The sequence below is a fragment of the Lithobates pipiens genome, unplaced genomic scaffold (assembly GCF_037356315.1).
Source record: "Lithobates pipiens isolate NorthernLeopardFrog02 unplaced genomic scaffold, aLitPip1_a1.2 Scaffold_8, whole genome shotgun sequence".
In the NCBI taxonomy this organism is placed as follows: domain Eukaryota; kingdom Metazoa; phylum Chordata; class Amphibia; order Anura; family Ranidae; genus Lithobates; species Lithobates pipiens.
Genome location: NW_027507903.1, coordinates 194,681,403 through 194,706,297, shown reverse-complemented (window position 1 = coordinate 194,706,297; position 24,895 = coordinate 194,681,403). Strand labels below are relative to the sequence as shown.

Sequence of the window (24,895 nt, the reverse complement as noted above, 5' to 3'; positions counted from 1 at the left end):
GTTTAGCGGATTTTAAAAGTGGCAGCGGCTGTGGGAAACCTCTGTCCACTGTCATGGGGGCTGGGGTGTTTGGAAACATGTTACATTTTTCACCCTAAATATACTGTAGGTGTAACATGATGCTAAAGGGAGAAATTGCCCTTTAAATCAATGGAAAACATTCAACCAGCACAGGAAATAGCCTAACAACATTTGTTTTTGTCCTATTCTGAAAAAACTAATATACATGCACTTTTAGTGGGTGAATTGTTGTGTGAATTTTTTTATAAATATGCCCCAAGGATGCAGATTCCCTTCTCCGCTTTTAGCTACTTTATTTATTATTATTAAATGAGCATTAGAACACAGCTTATAAAGTAGAGATGTCTCTATACTACAGTACCAGTAGTATAAAACTGCTATATCATAGAAAAGGGGTCAATAACTCATCAATCATGAACTACCCTTTTGATCATGGGTAAGGATGAGCTCCGGGGTTTTCACACACCCCACGTGCAGAGCCCACCAGGAAGTCGGCACGGCACTGCGCTAATCACAGGTAGTGAGACAATTTTCCCGATGTGGGACTGCAGAGATCGGGAAATGCCTCACTGCCTGTGATTAGCGCAGTGCCGTGCCAACTTCCTGGCAGGCTCTGCACGTGGGGTGTGCGAACACGCCTGAGCTCATCCCTAATCATGGGCACGTCCATGCCTTGCTGACTTTCAAGTGCAGCACAGGGAAATGATGAGCTCAGACCTGTTCAGACATGAGCCTCAATGTGCCTGAGCTCTCCAGCTGGGAAGCCAACAGCCAATCCTAGATGGCAGGGCATTCCCCACACCACAGCATGGGCCTTGTGTGTGTGCAGCTGTGGGGCAGGAAATGTTTCTGCTGTTTGTGATTCGCAGCAGAGGTGTACCTAGGGTCTCCAGCGCCCTTTGCGAGAATCTGTATCGGCGCCCCCACTACCCCCCTCCCCTTCATTAAAGAATTAAAATTTCAGTTGTTTGTTTTTTTAAATCAATTTCCTTTCATTTTAAATTGTCTGCATAGCCATTAAAGATTATGTTTAGACTATACAGTCACTTTTCAATTGTTTTGATTTTTGAAATACCGCCACTAAAATGACGGTAAAGTGGCGCTAAGAATAGCGCCACTTTACTGCTGTTGCCCGCACCCCCCCAGTGTGAAAGGGGCCTAACTGAACAAGCTGAAGTTAGATTCTGATTGACTACCATGCACAGCTGTACCAGATTCGGAGTGCCCCCCCCCCCCATTGTCATCTTAGGGAGAACTATGTCATGTCTATGATATACAAACAATGTCTTGATATACGTGGGTTTCCTCCCGATAGTCCGGTTTCCTCCCACTCTCCAAAGACATGCTGGTAGGTTAATTGGCTTCTGTCCAAAATTGGCCCTAGTATATGAATGTGAGTTGGGGACCTTGGATTGTGGGCTCCTTGAGGGTAGGGACCGATGTGAATGTGTGATGCATGCGTGGAGTGCAAATTGATGGCTCTATATGGGTACCTTAAATAATATATAATAGAGGAGTATCTTAATGAGACACAATGTACAGGGATAGGGACAATTGTAGACATGCACCCACACTCACTCAGGTTGAACTGGATGGACTGGTGTCTTTACTCATCCTTACTAACTATGTAACTAGCGTCAAGTCACAACTGGGTATAAAAGAGAAGAGAGGCCGCCTCTAAGTGTAGCAATATAGTTACATTGAATGAAGGTATAACATTTAGTGACTCACGTGATTGATGATTAAAACAGGCACATCTAAGTATACAGGCATCCAGGGTTCAAGCCTAGCAGAGCCTGCTAGGAAGTCAGCTCAGCACTGCACTGCGCTAATCACAGACAATCAGACATTGTCCCTTTGCAGGGCTGCAGAGATCGGGAAATGTCTCTCTGTCTGTGATTAGTGCAACGCAGTACCGGGTTCCTGGCGGGCTCTGCACGTGGGCTGTGCGAACACGCCTGAGCTCATCCCTAGTCATGATTGCGGACTGACAGTGGTAAGAGCCACCGGTGAGGAGGATGATCTATGTGGACCGCTTTAGGCCGGATGCCTGCATACTTAGATGTTCCTGTTTTAAATCATCCCCTTCATTTAATGTAACCATATTGCTACACCTAGAGGCGCCTCTCTTCTCTTTTATACTTTCTAGCTACTGCTGAATTTTGCTTCTAATTCCCCTTGTGGAGGCTTCCATTTGTGGATGGACAACCTATCACATTGCTATGATCTTTTTATATGGACTATAAACTGAAGGATTTATGAATAAATGGTTGTGGAACTAATCATTTGAGTTTCCATTATTTCTTATGGGGAAATTAGCTTTGATATATGAGTGTTTTGGATTACAAGCATGTTTCCGGAACAAATTATATGCTCGCAATTTTACTGTACAATTGAATAGAAAATCCCTCAGAGCCCATTCACATAGGGGTGACTTTGGATCCGACTTGAAGTCGCACGACATGATAAAATCAATGTAAGTGAATGAGAGCCATCTTAATGCACACTACTGAAGTCACTCCGACTTCAGAAAAGGTTCCTGTACTACTTCAATCCGAATTCTTGGCGACTTGTACCCATTGATTTCAATGGAAGTCACCTCCAAAGTTGGATCATGTCTTAAGGCTGAATTCACACTTATGCATTTTTAGTGCTTTTTGCATTTTGCTGATTTTCACTACAGAATGTGTTCCATAGGAAACCATTTTAAATGGACTGTAGTGCAAATCTGCAAAATGCAAAAAGTGACAAAAATGCGTAGGTGTGAGAATCCAGCCTAACTGAAGCAACAATACAGGAAGAGAAAAACCCCTCCCTCCCACAGAGCTGATTGTTGTTTGATTGGCCACTGGAAAGTCGCTTGTCCTGGAGGTGACTTGAAGTCGCTTTGTAAGTCCCCCCAAGTCACGCTGTGGTGCGAGCTCAGGTCGTGTCCAGGTCACCCCACAATGTCGCGGCCAGAGTCGTGTTGCCCCTGTGTGAACCGGGTCTCAAGGTTTTTTTTAGCAGCAAGATGGTATTTGAGGCAAATAACAATAGTTTAGTAATTCTTTATTTTTATCAAAGTATCAAAAAAAGAGTGGGTATAAAGTGGGTATAAAGCATGAATGCATGGGAGTCATAGAAAGCAATTCTGGTCTTAACATAAAAAAAAACATATCTTGGGGGTTATTTACTAAAGGCAAATCCGATTTGCACTGCAAGTGCACTTGGAAGTGCAGCCGCCCTAAATCGAAAAGGGTAGATCTGAAATGAGTGGAAGCTCTGCTGATTTTATCATCCAATCATGTGCAAGCTAAAATGCTGTTTTTTTATTTTCCTTGTATGTCCCCCTCGGATCTACAGCGACTTTACTTTCAACCGCACTTGTAGTGCAAAGTGTATTTTCCTTTAGTAAATAACCCCCATTTTGTATGTAAAAACAAAAAAAAACGTTTGTAGAGTTTCATATAAATATTCAAACTGTACAAGGCTAGCAGCTAAATGAATAGACCTCCAAGCTATGTTATCTTTAGGCTGCCACTAGGTGGAGCTCTAATGTTTATAGTGTAACCACAAGAAGATGATGCCATCTAGCTCGCATTAGACTTTGAACACAAGACTGATACAGGTTAGTTCCACTTTCATTATGTTTTCCGTGTGCTCTCCTATGATATGTTGGTTCCTGCATGCAGGATTCTGTATGTTTGTAGTGATATTAGTGTGCTCTTCCTGCTGTCTCTATACTGGAAGCAATAGTGTGTATGTTATGATTCCTTCCTGTTTATTATACTTACACTGACAATGGAAGTGAGCTCTACCCATTCTTCTGTGCTCTCCTCTACCTTATACAGGCCGGCAACCTTCTCACACCCCACCACTGACAATTAGTGATGTCCAGTTCATGAATCAATCGTTCTTTTGCATCGATTCTATTTACTGGAAGGATGAATCGATCCATCTGACTGAACTGATCCATGTGACAGATCACTATGGAGTCAATAGCAGATCAGGCCTGGTAATATGATTGTAGAGTGATAGAGCTCAGCCCCTCCCTGCAATCAATCAGTCGGCTCACAGAACACTGATCTGGGTACAAACTTAGTGATTGTAAAGGATCGGTTTTTATTTTTTTAAATAACAACCATGTCATGCTTACCTTCCACTGTGCAGCTAGTTTTGCACAGAGTGGCCCAGAACATCCTCTTCTGGGGACCCCCAGCAGAGTGGCCCCCAACATCCTCTTCTGGGGACCCCCAGCAGCTCCACACCGCATCAGAAAACCCCCTAGGACAGGGATATACAATTAGCGGACCTCCAGCTGATGCAAAACTACCCATCATGCCTCTGCCTTCAGGTGTCATGCTTGTGGCTGTCAGTCTTGCTATTTTTCATGGGGCTTGTAGTTCTGCAACAGCTGGAGGTCCGCTAATTGCATATCCCTGCCCTAGGAGAAGCTCTCTTCCGAGGGGGTTACCTTGCAGGTGCGCTCCCAAGTCCAGCATTTGCGTACACGGACACGAATGCCGGATTCGGCCCCCCGAATTGACAGCAGCGGGAGCCAATGGCTGCGCTGCTATCAATCTATCCAATCAAGAGACGGGACCCCATGGAGAGAGGGACAGCGTGTCCCCGCCGATGAGATGAAGTCGGACAGCGTCAGACTTTTGTCTGAAGGGCGTGTGCCAGGAACTTGCATACTAACGGCACACAATTGTTGGACAACAACCACGGAACGTAGTGCCGTACTACGAGGAATTTCAGCTCTTAAACGCCACCCTTTTGGCACCTTCTGCTAATGTCGTGTTGGGTGAGTAGGGATGAGCTCCGGCGTGTTCACATGCTCCATGTGCAGAGCCCGCGAGGAAGTTGGCGCAGCGCTGCGCTAATCACAGGCAGTGAGACATTGCCCAATCTCTGCAGCCATGCATCAGGGCAATGTCTCACTGCCTGTGATTAGCGCATCGCTGCGCCGACTTCCTGGCGGGCTCTGCACGTGGAGCATGCGAACACGCCAGAGCTCATTCTTATTGTTGAGCATTGATTCCAAGCATGTGTATTTGTACTTTGGACTTGTGTACACACGATAGGAAAATCTGACAACAGACCGTTGTCCGCTGAAAATTTAGAAGCCTGCCATCCAGGGCTGCCATCAGGGGGGTACAGCCGATACAGCTGTAAGGGGCCCCGGGGGCCAGAGGGGAACGCCCGAGCCAGGAGAAGGCACGAGTGGGTGAAGGGGAGCCGTGTTGTGCAGTACTGATGCTCTGTGACATTGGGCTCAGACATCAAGCTCTTTACTGCCACTGTCAGCAACATGTCAACTTTGTGAAAACGATCTGAGACTAGGTAGGAAGACCTTCTTTACAAGTAGGGGCTGTGAAGGAAAGGGAGGGGGGTCTGCATATTAATCGCATGCATTCCTGCACTTGCATCAGAAATGTGCTGCTATGTAGAAGACGCGGGGGTGCCATTATTGCAAAAACGCATAGCAATACCTGTGCGGCTCTAGTTTCAGAAAAGTTTCATGGACCTTTTCCCCGCATTTCTCACAGATAACAGCAGCCCAGCAAACGTGGCCACAGGGTAATGAGTGTGAACTAGGCCTTAGGCAGGCCATACGTTTTATTTATTTTTTCCAACCAGGGGGTTGAATTAAAGAAATTATCTGATTTTCCCCCCATTCACACATTCAATGTTTATGGGGGAATCCTCCCGCTTTCTACTCTGACAGCAGAGAGCCTTCCCCGCCGTCAGAATACAATGATCTGTGTTGCCAGCTATAGCTGGAGTTACCGATTGAGTGAGAAAAACCTGACAGGCTGGTTGTAGAGAAGTTGATCAGTAGAACAACTGCTGTACAGCTAGGGTGGCCATACATGGATTAAAGTTCAGCTGGTCCCTGCTGAACTGGCCAAAGTCTGATCCATGTGTGGCCAGCTTTAGACTCTTTAAAACATCTGGGATTGAGCACAGTGTCAGTACTTAAATGGTGCTTATATCCAATGCTTTCAACACTTCCTTTAACTGGTTCCCGACCGGCGCATGCCGATGTACGTCGGCAGAATGGAACGGGCAGGCAAATGGGCATACCTGTACGCCCCTTTAAATTTGCTGTCTTGCCATCGCGAGCGCGCCGGTCAGGACCCCTGTGAGTCCGGTCGCAGGTCCCGCAGACTCGATCGCCGCAGGCATACTCGCGATCGTCTCACGGGGCGGCTGAACAGAGAAATGCCGCTGTAAACAGCATTTCCCCGTTCTGCCTAGCAACTAGTGACGCTGATCTCTGATCCATGTGATTGGAGCAGAGATCAGTGTTCACTAAATGAAAGCCCAGCCCCCCACAGTTAATAACACACCCCTAGGAACACTTAACCCCTACATTGCCACCCACTGGTTAACCCCTTCACTGCCAGTGCCATTTACACAGGAATCACTGCATTTATATAGCAGTGATTGCTGTATAAATGAGAATGGTCCCAAAAATGTGTCAAAAATTACCGATGTGTCCGTCATAATGTCGCAGTCACAATAAAGATCGCTGCCATTACTAGTAAAAAAAAAAAAATATTAATAATAATGCCATAAAACTATCCTCTACTTTGTAAAACCAAAATTGATTGCAAACCAATCAATAATCGCTTATTGCAATTTTTTTTTACCAAAAATATGTAGTAGAATACGTATCGGCCTAAACTGAGGGAAAAAAATGTTTTTTTATATAATTTTGGGGGATATTTATTATAACAAAAAGTAAAAAATAATGCATTTTTTTTTTTTTTTTTTCAAAATTGTCGCTCTATTTTTGTTTATAGCGCAAAAATTAAAAACCACAGGGGGGATCAAATACCACCAAAAGAAAGCTCTATTTGTGAGGAAAAAAGGACATCAATTTTGTTTGGGAGCCACGTTGCATGACCACGCAATTGTCAGTTAAAGCGACGCAGTGCCGAATCGCAAAAAGTGGTCTGGTCTTTGACCAGCAAAATGGTCCGGGGCTGAAGTGGTTAATCAAATTACTGTTCTTCTCCTGAATAGTGATGGACGAACTTCCGACGGGACGTTTCGCGAAAGTGAAATGCGAACGGACCCAAACGTTCGCGAAACCGAACGTTCGCCGCGGGCCCCATTGACTTCAATGGGAGGCGAACTTTGCAAACCTTCATGTCGAATTTGCGGCCACGTGGTAATTATTAGGGGGTAAAACGTAGTCCCACCATCTGGACAATGACATAATACATGTATGAGGTGAATTTGGGATCGATAACTACAAGCATTTTTATTTTATTTGGGAAATTGTTCTAACAATTCAGGACTATGGAGCTAATGAAGGCAATGGAGGAGAGGGAAGGTCAGGGACCAGGGTAGGCAAAGAAGAGGGTGCAGGAGATGATCACCAGCAGCGTGACATACCGGAATGACACATGCACCGTGATAGAGGCATCTGACAGCAGCACCGTAATACAGAGCACTGACAGCAGCACCGTGACATACAGCGCTGACAGCAGCACCGTGACATACAGCGCTGACAGCAGCACCGTGACATACAGCGCTGACAGCAGCACCGTGACATACAGCGCTGACAGCAGCACCGTGACATACAGCGCTGACAGCAGCACCGTGACATACAGCGCTGACAGCAGCACCGTGACATACAGCACTGACAGCAGCACCGTAAGCAGCCCCAGGAGGAAGTCAGCACAGCACAGGGATGGTGTGATCCCCTCATAATAAGAACCCCCAGGAGGAAGTCAGCACAGCACAGGGATATCATAAGCAGCCCCAGTAGAAATATGACACCGCTCAACCTCTTCAAAGAGGAGGGTAGGGGCATATAGTACGGTGTGCTTTTTTGGGTCAAGGAAGTGAGCAGACTGTACGTCAGTCCCTATACCGCTGAAGGACTGCTGCAGTATAGGGCAGCGGTCAGCAGTGGTGCACGTCAACCCTATCTATTGTGGACCGATAGCGGTCCTTACAGAACAGCAGACTGTACCGCACTCAAGCCTATGTACCGTAGCACCCTATACCAAGTTACCAGTCCTTATAAGAACTTTTGTGGAACAAGTGAGTTGTGAATGTTTAGCAGACTGCAGCAGAAGGGCAGCAGTCAAGTATAATATCCTTTCTATATTTGGAAGAAAGAATATTATACATGTACAAGCCTATTACTGTACCACTGATACCAGTCCTGAAAAGAACCTTTGTGGAACTAATAATAACAGCAAGTCTTTAAAATTACCCTCACTGCCTGACAACACTGCTTCCTTCCTGTCCCTATACAAATTGGCAAAAAAAGAGAACGATTAGTGGTTACTGGAACAGCTCTTTTGTGGACCTTGATAGTAACAGCTAATGATGATGATGATGATGATGATGATGAAAGACTAATCTGGCTGTCCCTGTAGCATACACCGTCCTTTCCCTTTCTCTAAACTAACAAAAGACACTCAGGCTGCTGCAAGAATCAGCAGCACAGCAAACCTATCAACACCTAACACCTATACCAGTCCTGAAAAGAACTTTTGTGTACCAAATAGCTAGTGGTTTATCTCTCCCTACTCCACACAGGAACCTGTCCCTATCGTAACAGAAGAAAGAATGTAAAATGGCCACCGGATCGGGTGTATTTATAGGTTAGGGGGAATGTCCAAGTGTCCATGTGCTGTCATGTCTCAATTGGCTGTCCTGTATCACATGATAAACGTGTCACCAAAGGTTAAAGTTCTTGTATACATTAAACACGTAAGTCCGCCGCGGCGAACGACGGAAAAAGGCGTTCGAACGTGCGGACCGCGAATGTCGGAAATTCGCCGCGAAACGACCGCCGGGCGAAACGTTCGTCCATCACTACTCCTGAATGCTCTATGGCAGTGGTTCTCAACTCCTGTCCTCAAGACCCACTAACAGGCCAGATTTTATGTATTACCTTGGGGAGATGCAGACTAGAATACTGCAATCACTGAGCAGCAAATTATATTGCCTGTGATTTATTTCAGTTATCTTGCAAACCTGGCCTGTTAGTGGGTCCTGAGGACAGGAGTTGAGAACCCCTGCTCTATGGTCACATTTGCATGTACTGTAGTCTTTAGAACTATAGCTTAACATTGTTTCGTATTGAAAGCACTCCCACCCCTCCTTCTCAGAAAGCCCTTCATCTGAATATTCACACCCGATCCCTCCCTGCACAACACAGGGCTAGATGGCTGTGCAGGCAGACTGAGCTGTAAGTTGGAGAAAGGATCTCAGCACACTCACTGCATGCACAAACACAACCTTGTGTTTTATGTCTTTGATTTGGCCGGGTAAATGCATCAAAGAGACACTAAAGCTGACTATACACTGCAAATTTTGGACAGTTTCTCAGAAACTGGCCAATGTTTGCTCAGTGGGTAGCCATTTTGGCTGCCTCCTGCCCAAAATCCTTTGCTTAAATAATTCAGAGGAGGTGGGCGGAAAATTGTCAGCCAAAAATCTGCTCTGCTGCATAGCTATTTGGGTATTTTGACAGTTGCTGGGGCCGACTGTCAAAAAACAACGGCCGCAAAGGGAGATCCGTCCATCTGTGCCATATAGCATTAATGGAATCTGTTATCAGTATATCAAGGATGAGCTCAAGCGTGTTCAGATACTAGTCGAAACCCACCTGAGCTATCCCACCAGGAAGCTATCACTGTGGATTATGGAGAAGATGTACATACTCTTAAAGCAGATTTCCACCCAAAAATGGAACTTCCACTTTAAGGGAGGTGACCCCTTGACATGCCACATTTGGCATGTAATTTTTTTTTTGGGGTGGGGGAGTCGGGAGGGTCCCAGCTCCCACTTCCTCATGGTGCACCGCGGCACCGGAGGGGAGATCCCATCTCTCCCCCCCTCCCCCCTCTCGGCAATCATCTGGGACACTTCACAGGCCCCAGATGATTGCCCGGCCAGTCACGGCCTTAGCACGGCTCGCGTATGCGCAGCCGGGCGCCCACAATTACAGTGCCAGCGCCACAGAGAGGAGGGGGAGACAAGCGGGGCTTCACTCCCCCGCATCGCTGGACCCTGGGACAGGTAAGTGTCTGATAATTAAAAGTCAGCAACAGCAGCATTTGTAGTTGCTGCCTTTTATTTATTAAATTTTTTAATTTTTGCAGAACTCTGCTTTAAGCCAGGTACACACGATCGGATTTTCCGATGGGAAATGTGTGATGACAGGCTGTTGATAGAAAATCCAACTGTTTGTACGCTCCATCGAACAATTGTCAGATTTTCCACTGACAAATGTTGGATGCCAGGCTTTAAAATTTTGCACAGACAAATGTCTGTTGTATTTTCCGAGTGCGTGTACACAAATCCATCGGACAAAAGTCCATAGTACAAACGCGCATGCTCGGAAGCAAGGTCGAGCCAGAAGCGGTCGGTCTTGTAAACTAGCGTTCGTAATGGAGACTTATTAACATTAACGTGGCAGATTATAAACTCTCGAAATGCAGCGCATATTCTCTTCTTCTTTAATGGGATAATAATGAAGCTGCTTTGCTGGTGATACTGATGGAGTATTGCAAACAATTTTTCAAATAACTTTTTTTTTCTAGTGATATCGAGAATAATATTATTATGTTGTTTTTTTTTTTTTTTTTGGGTAAATTACCACAACACCATTATCCCATAGTTTTTAAGATCAAAGATACAACTATGTCGGTGTCCCTTGTCCATTTTACATTGTATTTTTTTAAATGTAACAGCCTACTCCCAAACTGTCATTTGAAGTAAAACACATAGCCAAGTATTATTCTCCACAATTTTATTGTGCATTTATTGTGCATTCTCCTTTTCCTGGACTGGACTTGGGTCAAAGCAATACCTCCAAGGCCAATAATAAATAACACGTTATCTCCTCCAATTCTATAGCATGGCTGGTTGACGAACGGCCGTTCAGAAATTAAATGAAAAGCACAAATCAACACTACTGACAAGAAATTAGCAGAAGGAGCCCAAAGGGTGGTGCTAAAGAGCTGAAAAACCACATAGTACATCACTACGTTTGTGTTTGGCTGACAATTCCTTGCCATTTTGTATGCAAGACAAAATCCAGGCACATGCCTTTGGACAAAAGTCAGAGGTTTTGTCTGTGGAAAATCCGATCGTGTGTATGAGGCTTTATTCTGGCAATCTATTGAATTCTAACCCGCACAGCGGACATCCCATGACATGCCTATTGTAACCCTCCACTAGTAGGAAATGGCACAATGAATGCTGGGAAATGTAGTTTCTAAAACTATTATTATTATTTATTTTTTAGAGCTTGCCGGAACACAAAATGGAAACCAGACTGAACAATTAATATTATAAAGGACACGAAGATACAAGTCTTGTTTACACCACAATCTTTGTGTTCTGTGTGCAGTTTTGCATGTGCACTTGTGTTTATAATGCATTTGCGTTATTTATGTTTATCACTGAAATTCAGGGACCCTTAGAGCCCATTCACACTAAGGCCGCGTACACACGGGCGGACTGTTCGCCCAACTTTGTCCGCTGAACAGTGTTTGGGCGGACAGTCCGCTCGTGTGTGGGCTTTCAGCGGACAGTTTCAGCGGACAGTTGGACGGACAAGGTTTTTCGGAATTTCCGAAAAACTGTCCGTTGAAACCTTGTTTGAGCGAACAGTCCGCCCGTGTGTAGGCTTGTTCGTCAAACAAAGTTGCGCGCATGCTCAGAAAGGATTTTCACGCCGAAAGCTATAATGCAGTGTATAGGACGTCGTATTTTTCGTCCCGTCGTACGTGCCGTTCACGTCATCGCGCACGGTTTCAGCAAACTGTTCGTTCGTCGTGTGTGGCCATGTCCGTCCATGCTAATTTTGAGCGGACTGTTTGCCGAAACTGTTGGACGGACAAAGTTGGGCGAACAGTCCGCGCGTGTGTACGCGGCCAAAGCCTAGTTCCCTATCAGGCCAGGTTACCCCACAATGCTGTGGTGGTGTGTGTGCTGAAAAAATAAATAAATCTAAAAGTCAGCAGCTACAAATACTGCAGCTGCTGACTATTAAAATAAGGATACTTATCTGTCCAGGGTGCCCACGATGTCCTCGCCTGAAGCCGACCCATCCCACGGATCTGGGTGGAGGTGCCGGCATCTTAAGTGAATCAGGAAGTGAAACCTGGTTCCCTACTGTGAATGCGTGAGTCACGCTGCGCGTTCTGAGTTGTCCTTGCTGTCTTCTGGGAACTATGTGTCTCCCAGAAGACAGCAGGGGGGACGGACATGACGTAGATGGCCGTGGATACTACGGCGATCCTTTCGCCATAAATGGGAGCAAATACTTGTATTAGACAGGTATCTGCTCCCCCCTGAAATGTGCAAAATGTGACACCAGAGGGGGGAGGAATCAGGACAGTGGAAGTTACATTATTGGGTGGAACTCTGCTTTAAAGGAGTATAGCCAAAGCTATTTTGGCTGTATTTCTCCACAAGTTTGTTCTGCACTACTGTGACCCATTTTCAGCTGACAGTGTGGGTTGACGTCACAGAGCCAGTCCAGGCTCTGAAACGATCCTGACCATATGGCTAAGTGAACACTGGGCGACAGCAGAGAGCTGGTGACTGACAATCGTGGCTCTCTACTCCCAAGCAAAGTGGGAACCCTGAGAGATTACGGTGGTTAATTGCTCAATTCTCTGTGTAGAGATGGCGAGGCACATATGCATCGAATCAATGCTGCATCCACTTAGGTGAGTATAGTTTTGTTTTTCCCCATAGCCATGCTTCTCTTTTTTTAAAGCTTATCTATGGTCAAAATGTTACATGTGAAAAATCTTGAAGTTTGTAAACTCACTTTGTGAAGATCCCCACACATTTACCTTGAACTCTGTGACACACATTTCCTGTGCCCTATGAATAGGAACTGCTATGTCACACATTTCACAGAGCCTGCCTTCTGAACTACAGAGGTGCTGAGAGGAGGAGTTTCCAGAGATAAAGGGTCCTATCATACGGATTCCACTTGCTCAGCGGGGGATCGATCCACTGAGCAGGCGGATGACAGTTCTGTCTCCGCTCACTGTGCTGAGACAGAGCCCTGCTCTCCTCTATGGGAGATTGGATGAAAACGGACCGCCTGTCCGTTTTCATCCGATCTTATCTGATCCTCCGGACTGATTAGGGTTTCCATCCATCTGGATTTCACAGACAGGATCAGATCGGATAGCAGTGGATGTCAGAGAACATGTCACTGCTGACATCCGCCGCTCCATAGAGGTGAATGGAGTGTCCGATCAGGTCCGCCTGAAAAACTGACAGGCAGACCTGATCAAAAAGCCCCTGTGAAAGGGGCCTAAGTCATAAGGGAATCACTGCTTGTAGACAGCAAGGTTCAATTGAATATGTAGTCTTTTAGAAATAGAAGGTAAACAGCAGAACAGAAGCTGCCAGGCATGCAGGAATCTGGGAAATTGTGGAAAGAGATAGATGGCAGATAGGCAGCACTCACAACGTCAAAGGACATTTTTCAAGTAAATTTATATTGGATTGTACAGAAAGTAATAACTATTGTTTGCATTGCTATTGCAATTCTGATATTTTGCAGTGTATGCATGTAAAATGTCAGCAGCGCTGTTATCGCACTGCACACCAGCTGCTGGTGTGAACGGCAATTATACTACAGCACTGGATAACTGAACCATTCTGTCAACAGCTCCATTCTATTTCTTCCCCAGTGTATACCTGTTCAAGGTTACATTTGTTGATAACAACATGCGTTTGGCATTTTTCAGCAATGGCTTCTTCAACGGCCTTGGTTTATGATGAAGAAATGACGAGCTATAAGTTACTTTGGGACAAGTAAGTAAAATAACACATAAAATTGGCAAAAACTGTAAAAATATTGTATGTTCTATCAAGTAATGTATAATGCATGTGCTATCAAATAATATATAATATATTAAATAAAACAATGGCTAGATGGTAGAGTTGTTTTTTGGGCAGAAGAGGCATTCAAATCACTTGTGCAAAAAAAGACTTATTTCTTTTTCCTTTTAGCAATAAATTTATTTTTTGTGTGTGATCACTGCATTACGCATGTGCAGTGCACACTTCTGGCTCATTCCTAGCATCTGTAAGTATGGAGCAGATGATGAATTATTTAACTCCTGCACAGATTTGAACTAAAGAGGAATGATGCAGGATCTAGAAGAAGTGGTGGAGAGGGCAACAGTGACTGTTAGCCTGGACCTGCACATGCTGGATAAGGGGACTCTAGTAGGTGCCCACCAAGTGGTCTTAAAGTGGTTCTAAAAGCAGAAGGTTTTTTTACCTTCATGCATTCTATGCATTAAGTTAAAAAAAAAAAAAAACTTCTATGTTCACACTATGCTTAACTGAGCTCAATCTTTATCCAGCGCTGTGCTTGAAAGCAGCTGCCTTCTCCATTCTCTCTCTATCCTCACTGGCCATGGAGGCAGCAATGGGAGCCATTTTCTTCTGCTGCTGTCAATCACAGCCTGTTAGGAGAAAGCAGGGGTGGGGCCAAGCTGCAATGTGAGTGTGCCAATAGACAAACGGGGCTTGGTTCAGGATTGCGTCCACATGAAAGTGGTTGTAAACTCTCCCTCACAACTTTGTCCCATGTGAATCGGCATAAAAACCCTAATGAACGCCGCTTGTAGATATCTCCTTACTTGCATAGTATTGTTGAAATCTTTTTTGTTCTTTAGAATGAAGTCACTGTGCATGCCCATATTTCCTATGATTTACGGCACACTCTCTTACGAGACTGCATAATCACTCAGAGCTTCCTCCTACATCCCATGTGAGGTTACATGGAGTGAAAAAAAAATGCATCGGACAGCATTACTGCAGTCTTATCAGCTGAAGCTGATAAGACTGACATAGGCAAACACTAGATAATCGGCACAAGTAAATACTATGAAATAAAAAAAAGTCGGCTATGAGCAGGGAAGCAGGGTTCCCAAAGAAACGTTGGATTGAGAAGGAGGCTTGGTTAACTGTACAAGAAGTGCTTAATGTAAGGGCAGAAATGCACTCCACTGTGGACTCAGAAAACAATACTTAAGATGCCGCTGCCTAACCCCTGGAAACAAGTTTTTTCAAGTTTCTTTAAACAGTAAGTAATTTGCGATTTGGGCTGGATTACAGTGGCTATGGTCTGATAATTTATTTATTATAATGGACTAAATGAAAAGAAGCATCAGTGTGGGAGAGTTTACTTCCTCTTGAATGCACCATAGCAAGCATTTTACTATGGGGGCACCCAGAAGGGGGTAGGAGGCAGGAGCTTCAGCGGGGAGCCCAAGAAGGGGAAGATAGGGCTGCTCTGTGGAAAACCATTGTACAGAGCAAGTAACCATGTTTGTTTGTTTTTAAAGCGGAGGTCCACCCTAAAGTGGACCTTCCGCTCATCGGAACCCTCCCCCCCTCCGGCGCCACAATTGGCACCTTTCAGGGGGGAGGGGGGTGCAGATACCTGTACAGTACAGGTATCTGCACCCACTTCCGGGATAGCTCTCTGCGGAAAGGGGCGTAGATTACGCCCCTTTCCGCAAGTGCCCGCCCCTTTCCGCAAGTGCCCCGCTGCCTGCTGGGAAACACACAGATCCCAGAGGCAGCGGGGACCGTCCTTATTGCGCAGCGCAACTCGCGCATGCGCAGTAGGGAACCGGGAAATGAAGCCGAAAGGCTCCATTTCCTGATTCCCATACCCAAGATGGCAGCCGCAGGACCCGAGAGACGATCTAGAAATCGGCTTCGGGTGCCGACATCGCGGGCGCGCTGGACAGGTAAGTGTCACTATTTTAAAAGTCAGCAGTTGCAGTATTTGTAGCTGCTGGCTTTTAAAAAAAAAAAAAAAGCGCGGAGTCCCGGCGGACTCCCGCTTTAATAACATTTCCCTTTACAATAACTAGTTTTTACTTTCATCAAGTGTTTCTTGTGTTTTATAGTATGCTCCTTTAATACAATGTAAGGCAGGTGGCACTCAGGATAGCTGGATTCACACCTATGCATTTTCATTACTTTTTGCATTTTGAAGATTTGTACTACAGAACGTGTTCCATAGGAAACCATGGTAAATGGACTGCAGTGCAAATCTACAAAATGCAAAAAGCACAAAAAATGCATAGGTGTGAATCCAGCATAAGACAGCAGTGGTAAGATCACTCGCTCTCTTCCTTATTTGGGAAGTAAAAAAAACTGTCAGGTGACTACTGTTGCTTACCTTTGCTGGTAGGGAAGCCTGTCAGAGGGCTGGTATGTCCTTTGTACAGGACTCTCTCAGTGGCCATCTTGGGGGAGCCTTTTGTCCTGGTTGAGTACAAATTCTCCTGAAAGTTTACTGCCCATCTTGGACCCAGAGAGTAAATATATATACTTTTTGGAGCACCCGCTGTGTGAAAGTAGGCAAGGAGAAGAACCTGTCTGCCCAGGGACAGTTAGGTTTAGTGTAGTGAAAGGTTCCTGCTGTATAGGGATAGTTTTTAGAGACCTTCTGGATCTACATTGTCCCTGCACTGGGTGAAAAGCACTGCAGCTCCATTGTTCATATACCAGTCAGATGCTTCCATATGAACCAGTAACATAAGTGGCAGAGGTAAATTCTTCATTTGGGTCCTTTTACTCAGCTGGAGGAATTTAGCTTAAGGATGCAAACTTCTAGCAGCCAGTCCATATAAGCATTGCATATGTGTGGTATTCTGTATTGCTAAAGATGTTTTGTGCCTTTTAAGTGCCTTGCTTTTGAAACCCATTTGAACATTTATTCTAATTTTCATTTTCCACACACTCTTAGCGAAGGCCATGCCTGAACCCTCTGCAGATCCAAGCTGTGCTCCAATGCTTTGGTCTAGCTTTGCTCCAGGCAGCTTGAGCCACATGTGTACCAGATGACTTTTTTGTCCCTTCCATATACCATTCATTCATTTTATGCACTGTAAAATTTATTGTTCATTTTATATTCCATCAGCGCTGTTTGGAGTACAGCAATGCAACAAATAGCTGTGTGCACCTTTTTATATGGTTGTTGTTGTGCTGGAATGTAATGTCATTTTTTTTCTATTAATTTCCAGTGCAGAGTGTGCTATTGAAGTCCCTGAAAGAATATCCGTCTCCTACAAGAGGCTACAGGATTATGGACTTGCAGAGAGATGTGTACAATTGCCAGTCAGGGAGGCTTCAGAGGAGGAAATAATGTTAATTCACAGGTATGTAACTAAATAACCTAAATATGTAACTAAATATGATTCCTCTGGGTCTTCGTGATAGATATTACTGCAATTTTGCTTACCATTAAAGTAGATTTAGAGGACAATTGTAGAAACGATAAGACACAAGTTGAGACATTGCAGGATTGGTCAACCTGCAAAAGTGTATCATAATTAGACTGACATTGATTAGTGGGACAAGTGTATAATTAAAAGCCTTTTCTTTACTTGAAAAGTTAAACCATTAAAAAAACTCTTATTAAAATTATTCTTTAGCATTCTACTAAAACATTTTCATTCAGAGAGAGACCGAAGGCAAACCGTTTCTGATGTGCTCTCTAGAACAGTGTTTCTCAACCCCAGTCCTCAAGGCGCCCCAACAGGTCATGTTTTCAGGCTTTCCATTATTTTGCACAGGTGATTTGATAAGTTTCACTGCCTTAGTAATTACCACAGCTGTTTCATCTGAGGGAAATCCTAAAAACATGGCCTGTTGGGGCGCCTTGAGGACTGGAATTGAGAAACACTGCTCTAGAAAACCCAGAATGCTGTGAATCCTGTGTGGGTGGTTATATATTTGTAACACAAAACCGTAAAATAAAAATGTTACAAATGTAATTTAAAAAGTATACAAAAATGATCCCAAACCATTAAGCTGCATGCACACTGGGACTGTTCTAAATGCTTTTTCTAACGGCAGGAGAAAAGTAGCTGCAAAAACGCTCCTAAGTGGTGTTTTTGTCAAGCGCAGTTAGGCGCGTTAAGCACTTGGGAGTTTAATAGTTTATTTGGCCAGAATATTCTGGCCAATGAAATGAAAAAACAGTCAAGCGCTTAACCCGACTAGCATTAACATGTGCTTAGACGTGTCAGATGCAGACACATTCCACCGTTTTGTCTATACTGAATTTTTGCAAAAATGAATATGGATCTCAAAGTTTTATGCTTTTGAATCTGCAAGTTTCGTATTTAATTTTAGCCCAGAATACCTTGAAGTAGTGAAGAGCACACAGACCATGGACGTAGAAGAACTCAGGAAGACTTCAGAAAAGTATATTGCTGCGTTCTTTCATCCGGTATGATCACAGAATAATTCTAAAAATATATAAATGATGCAATACTATTACATAAATGACAATTTTCATAAAAATGTTATAACAGTTATGGAGAGATGTTTATAAATCCCAAGAGACTACCAGAAAAGGATTGATATGAAGGTGTTGTATATGTGGGTGTAGAGATATATTTTACAGCACGTACTGTAGCTGATTTTCTTCTCTAAATCCCTCTAGAAAAAAAAAAAAAAAGCTGCCAGTTTAAAGTCTCCTTTTGCTAGCAGTGGCATCTTACTCAAATCAATGGAAATGGCAGGTTCACAAGATCGGGTGGTGTGACCGTAGACCAGGTTGTCATTTTTATGACAGCAATTGGGAGACAGGGACAGAGTGTCACCTCATAACAGGATATGTCTAAATAAGGACCTTATGTATTGCATAACTTCCAGGTTTACAGCTGTCATTCCTTGGCTACTGTAGCTAAGGGTGCAGCTGATGAAGCAGTATTTTGCTCAATCAGTTGTAGGTCAGTCATTCAAGATCTTATAGACTGCCAATGTCTCCATAAAGAGGACCCGTCACTTGCCCATTCTATCACATAGGGGGCTTGTTGGCCTCCTTGTGATAGAAACAAAGTTAAATGAAACCTAATTAAAACATTTTTAGAAGCACACCCATAATATATTAAGCGCACTAGAAGCACACTATAGAAGCGCACTTTTATATGTTATCTATAATTGTTTTTTTGTGTGCTTATTTGCACTAAAATCCACTTTATTTTTCCAAAAAAAATTCATTTGATAAACATTTGCACACATTATGTATGGCATAAATGCAGCTGCCAACATTATATTCTACAAAGCCTCCACTTTCAGAAAATGTAATTGTTTGGTTTAAGATAATTTCAGGAAATAATGATTAAAAAATTCCTCCGGTAGGGAAGACTTCTTGATTCTCCACCCCCCCCCTTTTTTTTTTCTTTTAACCCCTATACTTTTGAAGCTGTTGTTTAATAATTGTATAAAAGTTGTACTTTTTTTTTTTTTTATTATTATTTTTTTTTACATTACAGAATTCATACCGCTGTGCTAAGCTGTCTCTTGGTGGCACGTTGCAGCTTGTTGATGCTGTGATGTCAGGGGATGTATGCAATGGATTGGCTCTTATAAGGTAAGAGACTGCAAATGTGTGTGGTTATTACTAAAGTATGATGGTGCAGAGAAGCCCCTGAAGATTGCATGGTGTGTGCGCTGCAATGTTCTCATCCACTTTCCACAGACTGATTGTAGTATGTTTAGTACTTCTTTCAAAATCTGCACTATACAGTAATGACAGCATTGTTGTGTTGCCCCAAAGCCACGGGTGGCATGTACAGCCAGCCATAGAAGTGCATGGCTGTAGAGGCATGTACTTGTGAAAATACTTTCTTGCAACAGAGTTTATCCTTGCATGCATGTATGTTGTATCTCTCGAGTTTGGAAGTTTTGCTTAAGTAAAGTATGTTATAAGTATATGCTCGTGTAAACGCAGATGCAAAAGAACATCAGCGTTTACAAGTGTGTGCAGTTTCCACTTCTATGGCTGGCTGTAGGTGCCTGAGAGTTTTTTTTTTTTACGATAGGGCCTCCTTCTGCTTTAAAATGACTGTGTGCATGTACTCTAAATGTTTTCTTAAATCTGCCATGCCCAGTGACCTATGTAAAATATTGCAAATTCGATTCACATCAGTCAGCATGCTTTATGTTGAGGAATACTGCTGTGCACTAGTAACCATTGTCCAAAAAAGCTTGGTGACGGGAAGTGGCCGGATGTGAGAGGGTGTGAGAGGGAGGAGTGCTTGGAGAGGTGAGAGTGGAGAGGCTTGTGATGTGAGCGGCTCTCCGGTAGACTCCTACCCCGTGCGTTGGCGTTGCACTAGCCGAAGTAAGCTTGCTGGGTGAAAGCTGGAGGACGTCGGGAAGGGCCGAGGAGCCGAGGAACGACGGAAACTTCCGGAAACGGCCGAGCATTGCCGAATACTGCCGACCACTGCCGAGCCCCGCCGAGCCCCGTCGAGGTACCCGGAAGCAGTGAGAGACGGACGGGTCCCGGGGTGAACGAACAGGAAGACAGAGCTGTATGGTCCCGAACAGCACCCGCGGAGAGGGCGGAGAGAGGCTGGGGAGAGGAGACACATCTTCAGGGAAAGTGCTTGTGTGAAACCTGGCACCTGAGACCCTCTAGGGACGGCATCGAGACACGAGGCATGAGGCATGAGGCATGAGGTATGAGAAATAGCTGTGGGGGGTAGAAGAACAGTAAAGTGGAGAGATAAAGGACTGATTACTGTGATTCGAAAAATTTCCCCCCTGTATAAGCTAAGGACTGATGCTGTAATTATTTCTCGAGCATGCCATATACAGGACTATTTATATATGTATTTGAAAACCTTGGTTGCCCCCTCATACAATAGTGGCCTCAGGAACACTAGTGACCCCTTTTTTTTTTGTTTCCCCTCCTCCTCCCCCCCCCCCCCTGCAAAGTAAGAGACTGGTGCCTTCTTTTTCTTGGGAGGACGATGGAAAGCTGACTTGACTATACATACTTGGTACACCCAGGGTAGGAGGCCTCCCCCCCCCCTCTTTTTCATCACCCCTACTCCTCGGCTATAAGCTCTAAATATAAGCTTGACCTGCTGATACCGCCTGTTTATACATATAGAGACTCCTAGTAAGATGTCAAGACGGCGAGGAGAGGAGCAGGCAGCACAGGAAAATGGGGGGGCTCAACAGCTTCGCTCCTCTAAGGAAAAGACTGCCCAGGCAGCACAGGCTGCTGCAACTAAGTTAGAACGGTATGCCCGCACCCCAGGTCAGTCCCCGGGGAAGGGGGAACAGCTGACACAGACACTGCAACAGATGCAGTCACTGCAAGTAAAATCTCACCAGGGGGGGGCGGTGGACAGGAAGAGCCAAGGACACACAGGCCCAACTATGGTCGCGGTATCAGGTCAAAAGAGCGCAAGTAGGCGCCAGGGGGTGGCTCAGAGTGAAAGTGATGCTGGCACCGGGAGTAGCCCTATGACTGAGGAGGACCCCACACTAAGGGACGTTCTGCAAGCTGTCAATGTGTGTAAAACCTCGCTGGGAGAACTTTGTGGGCAATTTAAAAACATGCAGGAGGAACTGTCATTGATTAGGCAGGATATACAGAGAACAGGGGAAAGAATGGAAGAATTGGAGACAAGGGTAAGTCAAATGGAAGATGACTTACACCCACTGAGAGAAGAGGTCAAAAACATGCGAAAGCAACTGCATAATCATAACACCGGTATGGATGAAATAGAAAATAGGCTTCGGAGGGATAACATCAGGCTGCTGGGGCTACCCGAGAGATGTGAAGGCTCCGAACAGATAAAGTTCTTAGAATCCTGGTTTAGTGAACTATTTGGAAGAGAGAGTTTTTCATCTTTTTTCTCTATAGAACGGGCCCACCGAGTCCCCTTTAAAGCTCCTCCCCCCGGGGGGTGCCCTAGACCTATGATCCTGAAATTCTTTAATTACAATGACAAGGTGACTCTGATGCGCAAGGCGAGAGAGATGGGCAACATCACATATAATGGAGCAAGGATCTCTCTGTACCCAGATTACTCACTGGAATTGCAGAGGCGAAGAGCCGAATTTTTGGAAGTCAAACGTACTTTACGGACTCATAAGATTACGTATGCACTTTTATATCCTGCACGGTTGAGAATAACAGCGCTTGGTGGTACCCAGTTGTTTGATTCTCCAGCGGAAGTAATTTCATGGCTGGAAGCAAATAAGGGATTATTGTAGAGTGCAAATAAGTTGGGGGGTGGTGGGGGTTTGAGATAATAACGCACGGGGGGGGGGAGAGTCGGGGGGGTGGAGGGTTTAATTGGGGTTTGAATCTAGGATGGACAGGGTGAAAGGGGAAGAGGATAATCATTTATTCTTTTTCTTTGATGTTTTCGCTTTCACTTTTATTCACTTCTGTATGAGGGAAAAGTGGTATGAGAATAGGAAGTTGGAGGAGGAGAGGGATAGAAGAGATGAATGTTTAAAGGTCACGTGTAATCCCCTAGGGGAACACCTAGGTAGGTGGCGGATGGGGGGGGGGTGGTCGGGCGGAGGGAGAGGGGGGAGAGGGGGGAGGGGGGGGGGAGAGGGGGGAGAGGGGGGGGGGGGGGAAAGGATCAAAAAAGTCTGGAAAACCACAACAGTGTTAATGTTGAAGTTAATATAGTTTGCACACAGATATCAATTCAAAAGGGAAATCACGGGATTTATTATAAAAGAGGAAGGAAATTTGTAAGAATCTTCACTTTAAGTGAGAGTAGAATTAGTACAAGGGGAATGAAACACTACAGGGGCTTCTCCCCGATAATTTATGTGTTCGCACTTTGGTTGTTTTTCAATAATTTTGTTACTGTTCTTACACTGAGTGATGCAGGATAAAATACTTAATATAGCCTCTTGGAATGTTAGAGGCCTGGGTAGTCCAGTTAAAAGAGCGGTAGTCCTCTCCATGCTGGAGAGATATGGGATCGGACTAGCCTGCCTGCAGGAGACACATTTAACTAAGATAACAACATCGCAACTTAAAAACAGGAGGTATCAGGCTCAGTACCACTCTACTCACACTTCCTACTCGAGGGGAGTGAGTGTGATGATAGGAGCTGGGGTGAGATTCTCCTGCAGGCAGGCTAGTATTGATGAATTGGGTCGCTACGTTTTTCTGTATTGCACCTTGGAGGATAGATTGTATGTTCTGGCCGGGGTTTATATACCGCCCCCGTTTAAAATGGAGGTGGTGTACAAGCTCACAAATTTTTTGGTAGACAAGGAGGATGTACCAGTCATAATAATGGGAGACTTCAATGAAGTGCTTGATTGTCGGATAGACAGATTCCCAATTAGGTCTCAGGGGGTAGGGATAACGAGACTAAGCCAATTCTTGAAGGAGATTGGATTAATGGATTTGTGGAGGGTGAGGAACGCGAACACTAAGCAATACTCTTGCTGTTCGAGCTCGTACTCAACACTCTCCAGGATAGACTTGGTATTAGGGAATGAAGAAGCACTACAAAATGTGAGGAAGATCGAGTATATGCCCAGAGGGATATCGGACCACTCGCCTTTGATAATAGCATTGAGTACTGGTAGGAGGGAAGAGAGGATGGGGAGTTGGAGAATTAGTCCATTTTGGCTCGAGTTAATGAAAGATGTAGAAGAAGTTTTAAAGAAATTAAAAGAATTTATAATGTTTAACAAAAAAACAGCCCCAATTGATATAACCTGGGATGCATTAAAAGCATTTGTTAGAGGAATACTGATTCAACAGGTGGTTAAAATCAAACAAAAATCTAGAAGCTGGGAGGAAAGAATCAGGAAAGAAGTAATAGAGGCAGAGGTTAACTATGTTAAGGATCCAACACCTGAGAAACAGGTAATATGGTTAAATAAACAACAAGGGTATAAATCTGTGATTATAAAAAGAGAAGAAAATAAACGCATCTTTCAGAAACAGTGTAGCTTTGGAGATGGAGAGGGGGTAGGGAGAATGTTGGCTCGCCTTGTGAAAGCCAACTCCCCCCCCTCCTCCATCTCAATGATTAAGTCCATGGATGGGACAGTTACCACCAATGGGAAGGAGATAGTTGAGATCTTTAGGGCCTATTATGAGGATTTATATAGAACACGGGATCAAAGGAAGGAAGAAGATATGTTAGCCTTCCTGGAGAAAGCGATGCCCCCAACCCTTACCCAAGAAGAGAGAGAGGATTTAGAGGCCCCTATAACTTTAGGTGAACTACGCCAGGCAGTGGCCGGTATGGCCTCCCAAAAATCCCCAGGACCAGATGGGCTCCCAGTGGAGGTATACAAGAAGTACAGCGAGATCTTACTTCCGGAGTTGCTCAGAACGTTGGAAGGGGCAAAATTGGCGGGGAGATTACCTGCATCTATGATGGAGGCGATTATTATCGTGATTCCTAAAGAAGGGAAGGATCCCCGGGATGTAGCGTCATATAGGCCAATATCGCTTTTATGCTCTGATATCAAAATATTAGCCAAAGTGCTCTCTAATAGACTGAATAAAGTAATTAATAGGCTTATACACCCGGATCAGACGGGATTTATAAAGGGTAGATCAACTAGTATGAACATAAGAAGGGCATTCTTGAATATACAAACCCCAGCGGAGAGAGGAGGTTCAAGGGCCATTTTGTCCTTAGACATGGCTAAGGCTTTTGATAGTTTAGAGTGGAGGTACCTATGGCGCATCCTGGAAGGGTGTGGATTTGGACCCATATTTATAGGGTGGATTAAAATGATGTATGGAGCACCTAGCGCAAAAATAAGGATTAATGGGAATCAGTCCGGAAAACTTGAAATGAGCAGAGGCACGAGACAGGGATGTCCACTCTCCCCGTTGCTCTTTGCGCTGGCGATGGAGCCGCTGGCAATAGCCGTCAGGTCACATCCTGAGATAACTGGGTTTCAAAGGGGGGGAGGTAGAGAGGAGAGGATCGCCCTATATGCGGACGATGTTCTCCTCTTTTTGGGAGATACTGGGCAATCGCTTGAGAAAGTAATCAAAGTGGTAGAAACGTTTGGAGGCTTTACGGGGTTATTA

General features: G+C 44.7%; 1 protein-coding gene across 2 annotated transcripts in view; it reads left to right on the top strand.

Moving 5' to 3' along the window:
- The first annotated feature begins 3,571 nt into the window (after window positions 1-3,571).
- The window catches only part of HDAC10 (histone deacetylase 10), a 79,173-nt gene continuing 57,849 nt past the window's right edge, over window positions 3,572-24,895 (top strand). For both annotated transcript variants that reach the window (XM_077472869.1, XM_077472870.1), the window contains exons 1-5: window positions 3,572-3,631; window positions 13,764-13,830; window positions 17,070-17,204; window positions 18,184-18,280; window positions 19,332-19,429. In XM_077472869.1, the coding sequence (XP_077328995.1) occupies window positions 13,766-13,830; window positions 17,070-17,204; window positions 18,184-18,280; window positions 19,332-19,429 (395 nt within the window). In that variant the 5' untranslated portion in view covers window positions 3,572-3,631; window positions 13,764-13,765. The remainder of the gene's footprint in view (window positions 3,632-13,763; window positions 13,831-17,069; window positions 17,205-18,183; window positions 18,281-19,331; window positions 19,430-24,895) is intronic.